Source organism: Stegodyphus dumicola, chromosome 3, assembly GCF_044657685.1.
Source record: "Stegodyphus dumicola isolate Sdum_Otavi_A_Nest chromosome 3, ASM4465768v1".
Lineage (NCBI taxonomy): Eukaryota > Metazoa > Arthropoda > Arachnida > Araneae > Eresidae > Stegodyphus > Stegodyphus dumicola.
In genome coordinates this window covers 202721666-202741061 of record NC_140770.1, presented here as the reverse complement: position 1 = coordinate 202741061, position 19396 = coordinate 202721666, and the positions used below count along the sequence as shown (strand labels likewise).

Genomic DNA, 19396 nt, shown 5'->3' with positions numbered 1-19396 from the left:
TAAATAGACGGCTGTAGCGAGGCGTGTATGGTTATCGGTGGTTATCTGCTAGTGGTAAACATTAACTCAATCTGTACTTATGCCTCGTCGACGAAAGAGAGCGAGATTTGAACAACTTACAGAGTTTGAACGAGGGAGAATCATCGGCCTTCGTGAAGCTGGATTGTCGTATCGTGCAGTAGCCTCTCGTGTGCAGCGTAACAGCAGCACAGTGATGCGCGTTTGGAAGCAGTGGACGGACGAGTGTCGGACAACTCGGAAATCCGGGAGTGGACCCCGAAATGTGACGTCAGCTCGCGATGATAGACACCTGGTCCGCATGGCGCGGACGGACCGTACAGCTCTAGACAATTGGCAGCACTGTGGTCAATAGCTACAGGTGTTTCATTGTGTGCTTCATCAATTTGTAGACGTCTGCTGCAGTGTGGACTGCGCGCACGGACTCCTTTATACAGGATCCCCCTAACGCACGACCATCGCCGCCTGCGGCTACAATGGGCCAATCAGCATAGACTGGCGTGTTGATTGGCAGCATGTCGTGTTTTTTGACGAATCCCGCTTTAATTTGTGGTACCATGATGGCCGCATTCGTGTCAGACGTTATGCCGGTGAACGCCACCTTCCGGAGTGCATTATCGAACGCCACAGTGGACGAACACCCGGAGTTATGGTCTGGGGCGCCATAGCATATCATAGACGATCTCAATTGCTACGAATTGTGGGCAATCTGAACAGCAACCGGTATATCCGTGAAGTTCTACAGCCCGAAGCTGTTCCCTTCCTTCAAAGCTTGCCAGGCGCTGTATTTCAACAGGACAATGCCCGTCCTCATACTGCTCGGATTGTTAAATCCTTCTTTGCAGCGCAGCAGGTACAGCTTCTTCCTTGGCCTGCGTGTTCCCCGGATATGTCGCCAATTGAACATGTGTGGGATGTCATTGGTCGGCGTCTTGCTCGTGATCCTTGTCCTGTTGCGTCTGCAGATGAACTTTGGGTACGCGTACAAACAATATGGAATGCTCTTCCTCAGTCAGACATTCAAACTTTGTTTGACTCCATGCCACGTCGTGTAGCAGCACTTATTGCGGCGCGTGGTGGCCACACAAAATACTGATTCCGATCTCTTGTTCTTGTTTGTTTGCTTTGAACATTTAATCATTTATTTGTACCACTACCACTCAACTGTGTATTAAATTGCATTCAATTATGACGATTCCTTCTTGGTGTTGCAATTTTCACAAACGTGAGTGTATAATATTCCAGAGTGAACATTGTTAAAACTTGATTATGAGTTTATCGTTTGAGTGATATGTGGTGCCCAAGCTGAATGCAGTAAACACTTACTGACTCTAAGTTGAAACAAGTTACATATATATTCATGTCACTTATATTTAATAGTTCTCAATTATGCTTAATGATTTTAAGAATTTACGACAACTTACATCTTTCTGGAAACTATTAAAAATTTAAACAAATCTATTTCAGACACTACTTCCTTATTATAGTAAGCACATGAAAAATTTTATGGATTATAGTAAGCACACATGAAATTTTATAAAATTAAAAAAACTATTGGAAGAGCCTACAAAAATTTAAATAGCAAATAAATATACATACTTTGCATAAAAAATATAACATATTTAGAAAAATAGTTAACTTGACATGTGGTACAAGAAAAAGATGGGAAAGGGATTTAAATTGGACAGTGATCTTTTCATTTGTTCAGCAAACATAGTTTCCGAATTATTACATATTAGTATGATGCATATCTGCCTCATGGAATGCATCAGAATATTCAGACTGGAGTTGACTCGCATAAACATCAAAACTTAGCTTGCGTACTTTATTATACTATGCAGTCCTGACTTTTAAGAGGTAAAATTAGTTAAACAAAAAAGAGGGGGAGCAGCAGAATATATGAGTAAATTGGTCAGTGTTTTGAAGTACGCTTTTCCTGTGCACTTATGACTTGCTTATTAGAGCACTAGCCATGCATTTTCTACTATTTACAAGTTAAACTTTAAGACTGTCAAATTCTAGGTGCAAATTCGTTTTACAAAGAATGTATATACCAATAAATATATGTGAAAAAATTAATAACAAAACAAAGCAAACACGAGAAAAAAAAAAAAAAAAAAAAAAAAAAAAAAAAAAAAAAAAAACACATTTAAATCTTTAAACTTGAAAGTCATTAAAATATAGATATTTATTACAAAAACATATGTTATGATTCTGAGAGAATAAATTATAAAGGACATCAGCATAAAATATCTCATTTTATTTAGATAAACTATTGAATAATAAAAATTTAGTTCAAAAATCATATATAATGACCATTAAACATTCATTTTGTAACAAGCAAATGTAAAATTCAAATGCATTCAATTATATGCAATGACAATTTTAGTATCATATTAAAAAGCTTATAATTTAAAATAATAATAATATAAGCAATCTAATATTCTACATTTATAATTTTTCCACATTCTGTCAAAACTAAAAAGACACCAATTAATGTTCATTTTATCTTTTTTTTTCCTCCCATTCTAAGGTAAATTTAAGTTCTAAATTTATATACATAAAGTTTCATTCACATTTCATATATTAGGTCACAAATCATTTTTTTAACATATATTATGAACAGTCCTTTTATGTTCTTTGATGTAATACTTACTAGAATACACTCTCATGCAAATGTTACACTGGTAACCATGGTGATATTTTGATTTTAAATGTAACTGAATATGTCTTTCCAAACTATTTTCATTAAAAATATGACGTGGGCAAAATGGGCACATGATAGTCTCATCTTTGGGGTTATTCTTAGTAATACCCTCCACATTTTTATCTGAAAATAAGAAATATTTATTTATTACAAACTTTAAACTAAAAGTTTCATTATTTATTTATAAAATAATTTATATAGAACCCAGGAATTATTACACAGTATGTCAACTTTGTAAAACTCAAAAAATAAAGCAGTGTCATTCTTTGTAAAACTTAAAAAATAAAGTAGACAATAGATTTCAGGGTATTGGTAAGGCATTTAACAAGGCTGGATAATAAAATCTTTTTCACAAACCTGTATCAAAATAATTAGCTTTATATTTTAGTTTAATATCATTTTTAACACTTAAATCAACCTTTACACATATCTTAAGAACTCAATATCATCTACTCATATTTTTTTCAATACACTGGTGTGCAAAAATTAAGGACGAGACGGTTTTTTCAATATAACTTTGTACAAAAGCTTTCCAAATCAACACATTTAATACCGTAAGATCCCCAATACGTAAGAACATGAGTAATGTAAGCAACAATTACTAAATGGGAAATCAGAGGGATAAAAAGAAGCTTTATTAAAAAAGTAGCATGGAGCGTAATGCGACTGAAGGACGAAACATCCCTGTGATGGGTGTCCAGCAAGAAACATCCGGTCTTTAATAGGGGATATGATCTCCCCTGACTGCCAGGCAGGTTTCACAGCATCTGCCCATGCTGAGAATGAGGGTGTCAATGAGTTGTTGAGGCATTGCTGCCCATTTGTCTTGCAGCGCCAATCAAAGATCCAGAATCGTTATTGGTGGTAAGGTACGAGCTGCCAAGCGTCTGCCTAGAAAATCCCATACATGCTCGATGGGATTGAGATCCGGAGATCGTGCCGGCCAATCCATACGTTCAATATCCTCACTCCCTAAGAGCTTTTCTGCAGCTACTGTGCGATGACATGGTGCATTGTCATCCATGAAAAGGAACTGTGGACCCATAGCACCTCTAAAAAGATGCACATATGGAAGAAGAATCTTGTTACAATAACGAGTCCTGTTGACTGAACCTGCGTCGAAGATGTGAAGGTCTGTACGACTACCAAGAATAATGCCTCCCCAAACGAGAACACCGCCACCTCCATACCTGTCCCTTTCAATGATGTTCGAGGGATGATTGCGGCTTCCCCGCTCTCTCCAGATCAGTATGCGATGAGAATCGCTACTCAGACTGAATCTGCTCTCATCTGTAAAGAGTACTCGTCCCCATTCATTGTCTCTCCAATTCCGGTGTTCCCGGCACCACAGAGAACGCCTTCTCCGATTGGCAGGCGTTAGAGGTACACACCGTACAGGACGTCGTGCAAACAGACCACCACCGTGCAGTCTTCTGGCCACGGTAAAATGCGATATCGGTCGTCCAGTCGCCTGTGTCGTGTGTCTAGCGATTTCTCCCGCTGCCTGCCGCCTGTTTCTTCTGGCCTGTAAGGCAATATACCGGTCATCTGCGGGTGTGGTTCCTTGTGGACGACCACTACTAAACCCCCGGATAGCTGTTCCTGTAGTTTGAAATTGTCTCCAAAGTCGTGAAACGATGCTGTGAGCAATTCCAAACTATGCAGCCACACTTGTCACACTGCGGCCTTCCTCCAACTTCCCAATGATTCGACCTCAGGTAAAAGCATCCAGATGTCGTCTAACATATTGATTATTCGCCATTTCTCGCTGAGGCAGCAACTCGGTATGATTTTAACTGCTATACGACGTGCAATCTCTTTGCCAGAAATACTGATCTTACACCGACAACATGTTTTATACTACTCAGACACTCCCCCATTACGTCTACCTGCATATCTGTGCATGTGCTACTGTACATCACCTTACTTAATCTCCTGATTGGTCTTTCTGTCTGCTCTGCCTCTTCGTTCAGCTGGTATGCTAATTTTTCGACTTTGTCCTTAATTTTTGCACACCAGTTTATGCTAAAGAATTAGAAAATTTTAAACAATCCAATAACAACTCCTGAATGTTTCAAATCTTATTTTATGAAAAGAATCAAAAGACAAAAATAATGTTCTACAACTACAAACTCAGATAATGCTATTTTTACAAATTTTACTATTATAACTATTATTTTTAATAGGTCTTTGCATATTATAAATTTTACCATTTTTGAATCAATTAAAAAAAACTATATTTTTGAAGATATTATATTCTGAAATCTCATTTTCACTTCTATTCATAAATAATAAATATCTAGAAATATAAATTAAATCGTAAAAAGGTTTCATTTTTACTTAATAGTAAGTTGAAAAACTTCAGAATAGCATCAAGATCAATTATGCTATTTTTGCATAATATCACTAGTTCAATTAATTTACAGATAAGTTATTTTCCTACTTCTTTTGTTCCTATTATATAACATATATTTTCATATACTACAGTTCACCACACTCATATCTCTATTGATGGTCATAATGCTATCTTGAGGTTTGAATAATGTTATGTTTATAAGTAAGAACTTAATACCTATACACAGCTATTATTAGATTAATTTATTTTACATACTAAACATAATTTTATCTGATAGCAATATATAGTCATAGTCCAGATTGTAGAGTGCTCAAAGGTAACTATAGGTTTCGTTTCTTTAAATATTGATCCTAGATATGGATTTCTAATAAAGTTCTTAAAATAAAATGCTCAATGGTAAGAATATACATTGAAGGAAACAAGTAGATAATTGTACATAGTCCTATGATATCAGGAAGAGAGACACAGTTTACTTTTATTCATATGCCTTTTACTGATCTATTAATAAAATTTTGATTTTCACAAATACTTTCCCCAACTCCTCAAAAGGCAGAAACAACTATTAAAACTTTAAAGTTTATGAATTTTAATCTTTTACAGATGCACAATTTCATCATGCATTTTAAACTTTTACAAATCACATAAAAAGCTAACCAGATAGTAAAGGTTATGACTAAGTACATCATGATGCTACCCAGAGGCATTTATGAGGTCACTCAAATCATAATCACAAAGTGATCTATGTTCTAAGGATCCCCCAAATCATTAATCAAATTTTAGAAAATAAAATTCATATCCTATACCTTAAGGATAAAACTCTCTACTTTAAAATGTACTACTGATGCCACCTGCATTAGACAGGACCTAGCAACAGAAAGCAAAAAGTTTCTTTCTATACAGCATCACAGGTATTCATTATAGTGGCATGAAATATAAAGGTAGTAATAGACAAGACAGTTAAATGTTCGTTATTTGATTCATCACACATTTATTACTTGATTGCCCTGACAGCAAAATTAACAGAAATGAAAGGTAATGTGGTATTTATATTTCAACATATTGCTGCAATTCTTTTATGGCTGATTCCTGCATTTTCCACTATTTAATAGGCATTCAAAACTTCACAGCAAATATGATATTTCCATGGTATATTAACAGAAAGCATTCAGAACTTTTGCATCAAATACAATTTATTACATGGATGATCCATGGTCTGGTGCTTGCTAAACGTTCAAACTGAACCTCTTTCCAAACTGACATGGATGATCCAAATTATATGAAGTTTATAGAATAACTTTAGTGTACATATATCATTAATATTAGTACCTTTAAGTCATGTACATAAAATCTCACTTCATTAATGCCCAAATAATGGATACAAACATAAAAATATCACAAGAGGTAAATATAAATGCATAGTAGGTGATTATATTATGTAATCTATATTCAGCTTGGATTTCAATCATTGTATGAAAAGCTTTACACTTTAACATGCATTTCTTGGTGATTTTATATTTAATCTATTTTTCTGAAAATTAGTTCAGATTTTATGGACATTAGTTTTAAAAAATACATTTCCCCCATTTCTTATGATAATACCACCTCAGTATTCTATATTTATACATGCACATTAACTACTACATTACTTAAGAATAATATTGTTACATTTTCTTCTTCTGACACCAGTTGTTGAGGTTATTTTCTTCTTTCAAGTTTGTATGGGGTTTATGTGGATTTGGAGTGAATAATGATGACACCACTTGATGGAATATCGAAACACACTTTATTTACCAATATTAATCAGGACAGCTCCAAAACACTTTTACAGTCATCGAAGATCTACAATAAACACACTGGAACGATCAGCGACACAGCCTTCACACTGTCAGGCAATAACGGTGGAAACAGCTTCACTGCAAAGCACCAGAATACAGCTCCCGACTCTGCTCGGTCGTTCCTGGAACTCCACGTACTCTCGAGACTCTCCATACTACAACGCGCGATGCACCCGATGACACACAGAGCACAGCTCCCGACTTTTCAGTTCAGTCATTCCTGGAGCTTAACATGCTCTCTCGGTGATGCACTAAGAGACTATTCGATGCACTCGGCACTCGCTGCCCGGCTGTCAACTCAATCGACTCCGCACGGACTGCCTAACTCGAGACTAACTATCTCACACTCCAGACTAGACACTCTGACTCGCCCTCACCTGACTGCAGACCAGCAGGGTTTATATAGCTTTTGGCTTGTGTTCGAGAACATTCTGGGCTAAAACGGTAAGAATTTGTTCCAGAAGGTTCTCCATCCGTCCATAGCATATCGCCAAATGTCACCAAATGGATGATTTCTCGCCAAATATGGCAACCCTGTCTTCCTTGTTATTTTCTGGCAACCCTAAAACTGCTTTGTAGGGAAGCCATCTTAACAATATACTAAAGAACATGATGAGGTGTTGTGTTTTCAGTTGCACTGCACCTAACAGTCTGATTCTGGCATGAATATAATTTTTTTTTTAAGTCTAACATGTGCCAGTACTTAGGTTGAGCACAGACATACTATAAAACTCTGATGCACATACTTTCATATATGTATTTGTTTATTAACATATTGCCATTATACATATACACAGACCAGATTTGAATAAAACTGAGAAAAAAATATACCTATAATACAAAGTCTCAGAACAATGAATGACAGGGTTTCATGAAAACTCTGCAATGCATGTATTAGGTTAAATGGATTGAAAGTACTAATTAATCTAACCTCTTACAAATATACATATATACATGTGTACTTATCCTGCTTACAAGGTGCCAATGGATAACAAATGTTCATCAATTCAAATTGTTTGTAGTCCTTAAATCCATTTTATGACATAAAATCAACTACATATTATGTCACATATAAGAGACTAAGGCTATATTTCTGTAAAATTAAACTTCTGTTGTATTCAGCTACCACCGGATATTTACATTGATTTACATTGTTAGGTATTCTGACATCAAACTACTTAGGCTTGATTATGAACCAAAATTTCTCAAAAACATACTCTTTTCACACATGTAAAGGCCATACCAACGGCCAAGTGGTAAAATTGCTGAACACTGATAGTTCCGACCTCAGTTCAATTCCAGGAGAACAAGAGTTTCGTGGTTTTCCCAAGTATAACATGTATATGAGCCTTAGAAACATATTTACTTCCCTTAGAAAGTCCTCCATGAAGATATCCCCTTAGGAAGATAGTTTTCAAGTTCGTTGCCATAATAAACTAAACAAAACCAACATTCTATTTAAATGCTTGTATAAATTGCCCAACTGCTGAATTTGGGTGTCTGAAAATCTGTAATGACACATTAACATACTTGAAATTTTCCTAAAATCAATGTCAAGTATATCCTAACCAGTAACAAAATATTTTCCCCTTTCTTCATTATTAATACCAATATCAACTACAGTGTGTACTTGGACATACTAAAGACCTTTCTGTTCCCTCAAGCTGAGCAAATGGAAAGATGTTCAATCGAAGATCTTCTTTCAGCAAGATGCTATATCCCTCCCCAACTCTGCAAATCATGCACGAGATGAATTAAACTGTCCATTTCCAGGACTTAAACTTACAAAAATGCATTCCAAAGCCTGCAAGTCCTGATCTTAACTTATTTACCACTAGGATTCATTCTCTATTGTCAAAAATGAGGTTTACAGCGAAGGAATAATCTTGACCATCTTAAAGAAAAAATCACATAAGCAAATTATAAGTGTTGCATTGATTAAATGTTCTTAATAAAGGTCAGATCAAAAGTGAATATTATCACATCTGCCAAGCTGTTAATGGTGCACCCATTGACACTTATCAGTTTTATTCATAAGCATTCTAAATGACTGAATTAAACAAGAGTACTTTCAATCTACAGGGTGATCTTTTTTAAAGTGACAGTGTTTGGAGCGCCATCTAGTGTGATCTAATAGCTGAAATGGCACCAAACTTGGTATTTAGACTAATCAAGATATACAATGGTACAGTTAAATTATTAACGTTTATTTACTGCATTAACTTCCCCGGTGAGGAATTAGACCACATTCAATGTGAGCACCGTTCTCAGAAATAACACTGTGCATTCTGTGCACAACGTTCTCCACAGCCGTATGTAACATATCACGAGGAATATTCTGCACTGTCTTTGTTATGTTGTCCTTTAGAATAGAGAAATTTGATACTCCACCAACATAAAATTTAGATTTTAAATAACCCCAAAAATCACATGGCGTGAGGTCAGGGGAACGAGGCAGTCATGCAACTGGAAAACTGTGACTTATGACTCTATCATCAGTGAAGTTTTGGTGCAACAGCTGCTTTACCTTATTACTAATGTGTGGCGGAACACCATCCTCCATAATGATTGTCTGTTGGAGACAGTTTCTTTGCTGAAGTTGTGGAATAACAAACGCTTGCAGCATTTCGTGGTTACTTTTCTGCACTTATGGTGCACGTTTGGGGTCCTGTCGGAGTGATGATCTCAAAAAAGAATGGCCCAATTACGAATTCGGCTGGGAAACCACACCAAACAGTGACTTTTGGGGAATTTAATGGGACTTCGTGCACGCTGTGGGGCTGCTCAGAAGCCCAAATTCGCTATTTTGTCTGTTTACGGACCCATTGAGATAAAAATGGCACTCATCTTTCCACAGAATATGCCATGGAAAAGCATCATGAATTTCTATCCTGGCAAGAAATGACAGAGCAAATGTCACTCACTTATCATAATCACTTGGTTTCAATTCGTGCAAGTGGCTGATTTTGTAGGGGTAAAATCCAAAAACGCGCCGCAAACTCTCCATACAGTGGAATAATTCATGTCCAATTGTCGAGCTATGACCCCGGGTGCTGTTAGTACCAGCAATGGTTCCCTGTGATCCTTCAACAATTGAAGTTGCCACATCAGTTATTACATCTTCTGAAACTGGTTTACGTCCTCTCCCAGCGTGAATGGTCAGTGACCCCCTTTCCTCGAACTTCTTAATCATTTTCTTAAGACTATTCAGCAATAAAGGTCCCTTTTGTAATTTTTTTCTGGTTCGAAATTCCCCAAAGAGCTGCGGATGCATTACATTGATTCATGTAATACAGTTTTACTAGTAATGCATGTTCCGGTAACGTGAGAGGCATGTCCACTGGAGCTCGTTTACTTCAGCTGAGATTATTTGTCGGAGCTGTCTATTACTTGCTTTTATAGCCCCTATTACTGGCGCTGTCATCGCACAACATTTGCATTTTTCTTTGATACCTGTGTTTTATGCTAATTCTCGTTATTGTAAGCTACAGCAGTGCCATAAAAAGACCTAGCAGCGATTTTTGGAACTAAAATTTTTTTCACGGAATCCTTTTCCCCAATGTCTTGATTAGTCTAAATACCAAGTTTGGTGCCATTTCGGCTATTAGATCGCGCTACAGGGCGCTCCAAACACTGTTACTTTAAAAAAGATCACCCTGTATTTCACATAATATACTTCACAGAGCCCCATGAAATCCCACCATTCATTCTTGGAGACCCTATATATATATATATATATATTTATATATATGCAGTTAAAATAACTATTAATGTTACTATTAAATTACATAGTTCATGACAATAAAATAAATAATTTTAGGCTTAATATTTGCCCAAGATTTTCATTTAACATTTAGCATTTCAAATTTATCTCTTCAATTTCTAATTTTACCAGTAGTTTTTATCACTTCCTTATACAGTCTTTCTTTTCTTTTTTTTTTTTTTTTTTAAGTTTGAAGTGAGGGAATAAGAAGATTTAATTCATATTAAACTAATGTAACACATAAGTTCAAATTTTGTTGATTTTTTATTAAAACAATATGCAGTATTGTCGGTTATTACTTTCAATTTAATCAAAATAGTTTTAAAAAAAAACACTGAAAACAGATCCAGGCCAGATCAAATATCTTTCTTCCATGTTTTGCTAGACATTAGCAAAACGTTTCCCAACAGTTCTGATTTTCAACACATAATATTCTTAGAATATTGTGAAGATTAGATAATTTCATTCAAACATAATCACTGAAATTTATAAAAGACTGATATATTCCAAAAATAAAATAAAAGTATTGAACATTAGTTAGACGCATATAAACAAAGCCTACCTGCTGTAAAATTTCTTTCTTGAAATAATAAGATGGAAGATCACAAACAAGTATCTTTTATAAGCAATGATTTAATGTTCAGTTACCGGGGAGGGGAAAGAGGAACAAGAAAAGATATTTTATTTTAAAATATCTGTTTAGTTCAGAAGTGAAAACTAAAAATGTCATTGATAAAATAATTAAGAAATTTAAGTAATTCAGTATACATCACTGATTTTAGGCATACTAATTGCTATCAGGAATTAATATATCAAATCTAGATAATTTTATGCACTAAAAACGTTACTCATCACATCAACTTACAAATGAAGCAAGAACTGATGAATTTAACTTGCATACAAACTAAATCATTATACTAAAACAAAATTTTATGAGAAACATTTACTGAAAAATAACCAGAAATTGTTAATTTAATTTATACATGTTTCTTATTTTTTTAAATAACAGCACAGCAAATCCATTCCAATTTTGCTAAAAGGAAATTTTTTTATTGAGAAACTTCCTGTAAACCAAATATCACATCAACTAATATGTACTAACACACACATACAGAAAATATGCGAGTACATAATTATAAAACAAAATTTGCTGAAATATAACACACTTCATTCTCACAAACGGTAAAATGAAATAAAATGCAGAAGATTAAATTATTTATCAAATTAGAAAAAATATACTGCTTTTAATACACAAGGATCAACTTTTTTTCTTCAGTATAATCTGAGAAAATTTGAAATAAAAGCTTATTTTCTTAAGTATGCAATAAATACTCTTAGCATCTGGAATAAAATTATTAAAAAAAAAAAAAAAAAAAAAAAAAAAAAAAAAACATTAGAAACTTAGCTTCTATTTGTACAAAATGTTTGAAACACTTCAAATATTGGTACATGAACATAGAAAACATTTTAAAAAGTGAATATTACTTGTTCATAACAATGGCACTTAATTTGTGAACTTTTAAAATAAGTTTTAATTTTAACAGCTTTTTTTATTCAAAACCAATAACTTTACTTTTATCTAAATGGATCAGATAGAATTGCATTTATTTTAGTTCAATAACTAACTTAATAAGGTAGTAAATTTTCTTCAAGAGTATGAATACATGGGACAACTTAACCTGTTATTTGTGGAAGATCTAATCACAAAAATAAATTCATATTGTTTTCAGTACTTAAAACTTTAACCTACGCTAAAATCTCCTTCACCAGAAGTACACTTTAACATTATTAAAATAAGATTTGACATTTTTCTAATGAAATAATGTAATTTTGTGAAATTTTATATTACCAATATAAATGGATCTCAGTATATGCACCCAGCAATAATGCATGCATCCAGTAGAGACATATCTTGCTGCATTTCGCTCCAAATTTGTCAACAATATATGCTACAATATATCAACAATATATTTGTATATACTATTAATTGAAGTATATCGTTATTTGCCAAGAAATACTTTATAACATTTCGTTCTTAAATAAGGGGGGGGAAGCAAAATTCGAATTGAATGTTAAAATGTTTCAAAATTACTTTTTAATTAAAGGGGGAAGACATTCATCTATACATGCATACATTAAAGATGGACAGGTATATAGATAACAGAGGTTTAAAAAATAAAATATTGTATAATGAAGAATATAAAAACTGCTTAAATTGAAAACTGATCTAGTTTCTAACAATAAAATTCCCATTTTGTTATCTCAGAGAGAAAATATAATTTTGGAATAGTTAATAAATATTCTGAATTTGTGAGCAGATAGATATGAACTGTGGGAAGAAACCTTCAGCTAATTATCAAAATATTAAAACTGAATTTTACACAATTTTCTAGTGCCTAAAGTGAAAATAATCAATTAACACAGAATTCTTCTGAAAAAATAAAACTGAAGGCAAAAGTGACATTCTCATATATTTACCACTTTAACTAGTGCTTCACATTTTATTTCATATTTTCTGCTCTTTCATTTACATACAGCACTGACATGTAATAAAATTTAATGGTAATTTCTATTCTATACACATATTTGTAAACAAAACTTAAAAAAGATTTTAAAGAGATGAAGAACAACATTTCTGATCAGTTGTCTCAGTATACGAAAATGAACTATTTCAATTATTAATTTTCAAAAATTAAGTTTTTTTAATATATATATATACTCAGTGCAGTACAATACTGATAAAAATTTGCACATTCTTAAATATAATTTATTTCTAAACTAAAAAATTTTATTATCATTTTTTGGAGTTTGTAAGAAATTTAAATATGTATTGAAAACAATTTGACACTTAAATATAGGCCACAGTCATTATATTTGAATATTAAATTAAAATCGCATTAGAATAAATATTCAATGAATAAAAACCAAGTTATAAATAAATGAAATGTCATCTGAAATACTGAATGTTAATCAATCCTCATACTGTAAGCTGTCTTTGGAAAATTAAAACATCTGGAGGAATTACAGCATCCTTCGTGATATAAAATATAGCAATTAACTTTTAAATAAACTTTGTTTTGATTATGAAGCTAATAATTTCTAACAGAAAAGAAACTGATTTCATAAAAGTCAGCATACATAAGAAAAGCACTAGTTGGCTGGTAAAAATTTTCTAAACGGAAAAAATTCACTGTTTGAAATATTAAATTAATCACGATAAACTATTTTAATGAATAAGCTATTAAATTAGCCCAGTGAAAGAAATAAAATAGTTCAAATAAGAGCCATAAACAAGATACTGTAGATAATGATTTCCAAAATACAAAAAAGCAGTAAAATGCAAAACCATTATAACTTCTTAGTTAAACCCCAAAATACTAAAACATAATGCAATGAAACATTATTAATGACACTTAGATAAAGGGCAAATTTATTTAAAATACTATTCTACAAAGCAAAGTGTTACATCTAACATGTATTCTATTACAATAAATTACAGAAATTTTGAACACAACATATTATTACAGAACATCGTGATATTTTAAGGGCACAGCAATTTAATATAATAGCATCATTAATTAAAAGTATTTAATTTATAAATGTTTCATGATTTGGTGCAATAATGCGCTTTCTATGCACACACATCATATGCGTGCGAAGATTATCTTTCCAGTTAAACTGTGAATTACAAAAAGAACATTTATAAGGCTGAAAATCAGGATTATGGATAACTTGATGTCTGCGTAAGGAATATGATGTAGAAAATTCTTTGGAGCAAACGCCACAAGTATAAATCTTAAGGGACATAACATGGGAAATCCTCATTTGGCATATCTTATTCCCAACAGCACCTAAAATATATGAAAATAAGAAATAACATAAATTAGCAGTAATATTTTAGCATAGTTTTGCATTTTAAAACTTACTGTACTACTTAAATTATACATTTTGAGTTCAGACAATGTCATATAATTCAGATGCATTTTTACAAAAAAGTAAGAAAAACTATACTAATTAATATCTTGCTTAGCTTAAACAAAATAAAAATTAGATTAACATGCATTAGCATTTGAGGTACAACTTTGAAACATAGGTCTCCTCCCCCCATAAAATGAAAAAACTTAACATTTTAAAATAAGTTCAATAAAGATCTTTATCTAGTTTCTAGCATTAAAATATTATAATACAATATAAAAATAATATAAATACGATTCTTACTGTGATAATTCCGACACAATTAATTGAAACTTGTGTATCATCAGACCAGTCAATAAAAGAACTAGTACTAAAATGTCACACTGGTTCTGGACAGTCATCATATGATACACAGAAAATATCACATTATATACAAATAAAACTAAAAACAAACAAATTGAAGAATGAGTTAGAAGTAAATAATTTTTTTTCTGATGGATTACATAATTTCAGACACAATTAAATTTTATTACTATTTTAGAACTGTCACATATGAGTAAATAAACAACACTTGCATATTCTGTTCATGTTTTGAAAATCACAGAAAGTAATGAAATCAATTTAAAAAAGAAGAACAATAGTACTGATGTCAATAATATCAAGCCAAACTATTGAAGAAGTAAAGCACCCAATTTAGAAACATGTTCTCATTTTATTAATGTGTTCAAAGGTTGTATACCAAACATGAAGTTGAGAATTATTACATAAAAAGTGTTGCTATAAGTAATTTACACATAGCATGAAATTATAAAACATAAATCTTTTATAAAAACAGAAAAGATTTTTCTTTCATGTTGACTAATCAATGATATTCAATAAATGTTGGCAGTCTGTAATTCCCCCCCCCCCAACTTCTACATAGAAGTATTTTTAATTAGTATTTAATATAAATACTAATTAAAAATAAATTCACATGTGTTTAAAATAAGAGTAAAATAACATACTAATACATAAATTTGTAAAAAGTAGGTGGGTAGGTAGTATGTAAAGAAAAACATTCAAAGACAGTTTCCTTTCGTATGTCTTCATAAGATTTTCCACATGAAACTAATGCATGTCTAGATTATTCAATAATTTCATGCACATTTATACTTGTCATTCGAAAAAAAAAAAAAATGATGGGAAGCATGTTTTCTTTCTTGTCTGTGTGTTCTCTGTTATGAAGAAATAGGAAAAGAATGATCCTAGCTTAATATGTACAGGTCAAGTGTAATTTACTAATTAGTAAGTCACTGCCTTTATATATCAAAACACATGACACCTTTATATGACTGAAAATTTTTCTTAATATCAAGAATGCTTCAATTCAAATCTAAAACAAAATAGATGCATGCCACATATATTCAAATAATTTAATTAACATTAATGATTAAGTTCCACCCCTCAAGTAAACACAGCTGCAGTTTGCAAAACAATTGAAGTTAATCAGTTTAAACTGTAAAATAATTCTTCCTGTAAGAGTTGTAAGGATGCCTGGTGGTTGATTAATAAATTACATTTCATACGTAAGTTGTTCAGAGATTTCTGATTATTCTGAACATTTGAAAATGCATAAAATTTAAAAATTAATAAATAGGCATTTGAAACATTAAAACTGTTAAAAACATTGCAGATGTGAAAGCTATATGATTCTCAATTTTCAGCACCCTCTGAAACCTACCTAAGACCATTAAAATGAATTTACACTAACAACTATGGAACACAATCCTGTACATATCCTGTAACATATATGTTGCCTTTGTCATTTCCAGAAGCACAAACTAAGTGGATGTTATTCATCAAAATGAATAAAAGAATTAAAATTACACAATCTGTGTATAATTTAAATCATGATCCAGCAATATAGCTATAAATAACTTTTTTCAATCTCTCTTAAATCCTGTAGCTATGCAAAAAGAGAATAATACACTTTTCAAACTCTGGCTGAAGAAGCAGACAGGATGTCTGAAAAGTTTCCAATTATATGGAACTCTTAAAATAGCTATAACATGTAAAGCTGATTACTATAATTTAAAACTATGTGTTCCATTTAATCTTTAGCATAATATCCCACTAAAACACTTTATTAACAATTTAACATATTCAAGAAAATGCAATAATATTGTAGCAAACAAAGAAGTTGAATTGAATGCTTAACAAAATTTGAGAAAATAATTAAGACACCCATCACATTCACATCTGCATGACAAATCATTTACTTCAGAGAAAAAAGATGAAAAAGATACTTCATGATTATTTAATGGTAGGGACTAATATAATACTTACAAAGGAGCTTTTAATTTCATATGATGCTAGAAGACTACTTCAAATCAGAAAGTGTATCTGTTACTTAAAATGTTGAAAGAGATATGCCTATTTGAAAATTTGATTTCAAATCTCACAATGTTAATAGTTAAACAAATACTGAAATTTCAATAAAGAAAGAATTTCCAACTTATATAATTTAATATGTATTTCAAATGGCAATTTTTATATCTTGTAGCTGTTCATGGAGAACTGATTAAAGTGATGATGGACTACCTTTATAAATTTTTAAAGTATAAAAAGAATTTCTGATCAGACTTTTATAGGCAACTATATAAAACATCTTCATACAATACTGATGCCCACTATCTAACACTTTAGTACATACAGCAATTTCAGATATAAGGAAAAAAATTAATTCGATTTCAAATTAATCTTTACCTGAGCAAACTATGATTTCATTTCATATTTCATTTACACAGAATTAATTATTTGCTTTATCTTTGGTAAAATTTTGAAAAATCTTCTAGAAAATCTGTTAGAAAATCTCAATTATTTAATGCTTAATGAATACTTAATGTAAACTGATAACTATCAGTATATTAAAGCCAGGAAAATCAATATTTGCAATACATGCAATATTAATGCTTCAGTGCCATATTATTATGCTTACATTGCATAATATGAGTACATTAAAATAATTCCAAAAGATATTTTTGCATATATTACATGATTAATTTACTTTTTCTTTTCCAGAAAAAAATTTTATTAATTTATTTATGCAAATTGGCTATACCTGTATTGTAAAAATTAATATGTATTCAATATGATTACAAATTTACAATAACAGAAAACGTACACATAATTATTGATAAATAAATATTAAAGTTAAGAGAAAATACTCTATAAAGAAGTAAGTAAAAGTATGCATTACCCTTAAAACTGATATATACTGGAAAATTAAAAGTAACTTATAAACACAGAATATGGAAAAAATTAACTTTTAAGTATTTGACTGTATTTTTTAATAAGTTTAAATTTCTAATTAACAGAATATAGCTACTTATTATTAAAAAATTGAACTTTTATTCTGAACAAACAGAATAATTTAAATAGACAGAACACATTCTGGTAAATAATTTTTCCCTGCCTGTTGCACAAATACATCATGAAACCATATTATAACCAAATTCGTACACAAAGATGAAGACACAGATACTGTGTGGTTGAAATTAAAATACACATCCCACAACTTCATCTAAAATACTTTTATTTACAAACAAACTCCATTCTCTGAAAAACATTTATTTATTTATGTTCTTCAAAATAAATGACTATAATGAAAATAACTTATTCTTTTTTTTTAGGAAAACAGTACTAAAAGTGAGTACAGAAACTGAAATATCAATTATTTCAGAAAGAACATTTCATAACATAAATTTTTATTTCTCAAAAAATTGATCACTCTGAATAATTAAACCATGAATTCTAAGCAGATGTTCTTTATAAGCATCAGGTCGTTTCCATCCTCTCTTACAAATTGGACAAGAGTAAGGTGTTTCTGCCAAATGTTTAGTTCTTACATGACGAAGCATATTTGAGTTCAAAGTAAATACAGCTGCACAAAATAGGCAGTTGTACCTTCCTATTCAAAAAAGAAAAAGTAAAAATTCTAATAAAATAATTCATACATTTTTACAACACGTTTTCCTACCTTAAAGAATTTTATGTACAGATTTTAAAGTGCACAAGATGAAATAGAATATGTTTCAACAACATAAAAATATAAATAAAAAGCCCATAAGTTTTATAGGAATTTTGAAATTTTGCTTTAACATGCATCACAGAATAATAACAAACATTTCAAATGAAATTTATATTGAAACAAAAATTAATTTCTTTCATTAACTAAAATAACAAGTTTGAATATCATAATGACTATTAAAATCTAATATATTTATATTAAATATATTAAAATGAATAAAATAAAGAAATATCTGAAAATAGTGAAAATAATTAATACAGAGGATTCATGAAACGTTATTATCTGTTTTCCAGAGTGAACACAAAGGTGTAACCTGTACTGTACTACTTCACAGAACCATAAAAGTTCTGGAAAACATAATTTGGAAAATATCAAATTTTATTGATTGCACTTCCTTTTTTATATTTAAAATTGCATTAACATTAAGCCCTTTCTACCATTATTTCATAATATCGGATAATTTCTTGATTAATAAATCACAATTTAAATTCACTATATAACACAAATAAAAATCTTCTGTCATTACAAATTAATTAAAATATAAAGTAATATATTATGAATTTTTAAAATAGCATATTTTGGGGAATATAATATAAATAGGTCAAAGAATATATAAATTACATAATACTACATAATTTTTGTTTTTAGGCATTATGATTATTTTTGAACAGTGTATTTAAGAAAAAGATGAGAAATTTTTTTTAAAACTTTGCATTTTATGATTGGTAGCATT

General features: G+C 31.3%; 1 protein-coding gene across 4 annotated transcripts in view; it reads right to left on the bottom strand.

The window, feature by feature from the left end:
* LOC118204383 (uncharacterized) overlaps positions 1–19396 on the bottom strand; it is a 281241-nt gene that overhangs the window by 99481 nt on the left and 162364 nt on the right. Inside the window, exon 5 of one of the 4 annotated variants that reach the window (XM_085813769.1) lies at positions 14106–14530. The exons of the other annotated variants lie outside the window; for them this stretch is intronic. Within the exon in view, the coding sequence (XP_085669895.1) occupies positions 14268–14530 (263 nt within the window). The 3' untranslated portion in view covers positions 14106–14267. Of the gene's footprint in view, positions 1–14105; positions 14531–19396 lie in introns of those variants that run through there. 4 annotated transcript variants of the gene reach the window in all.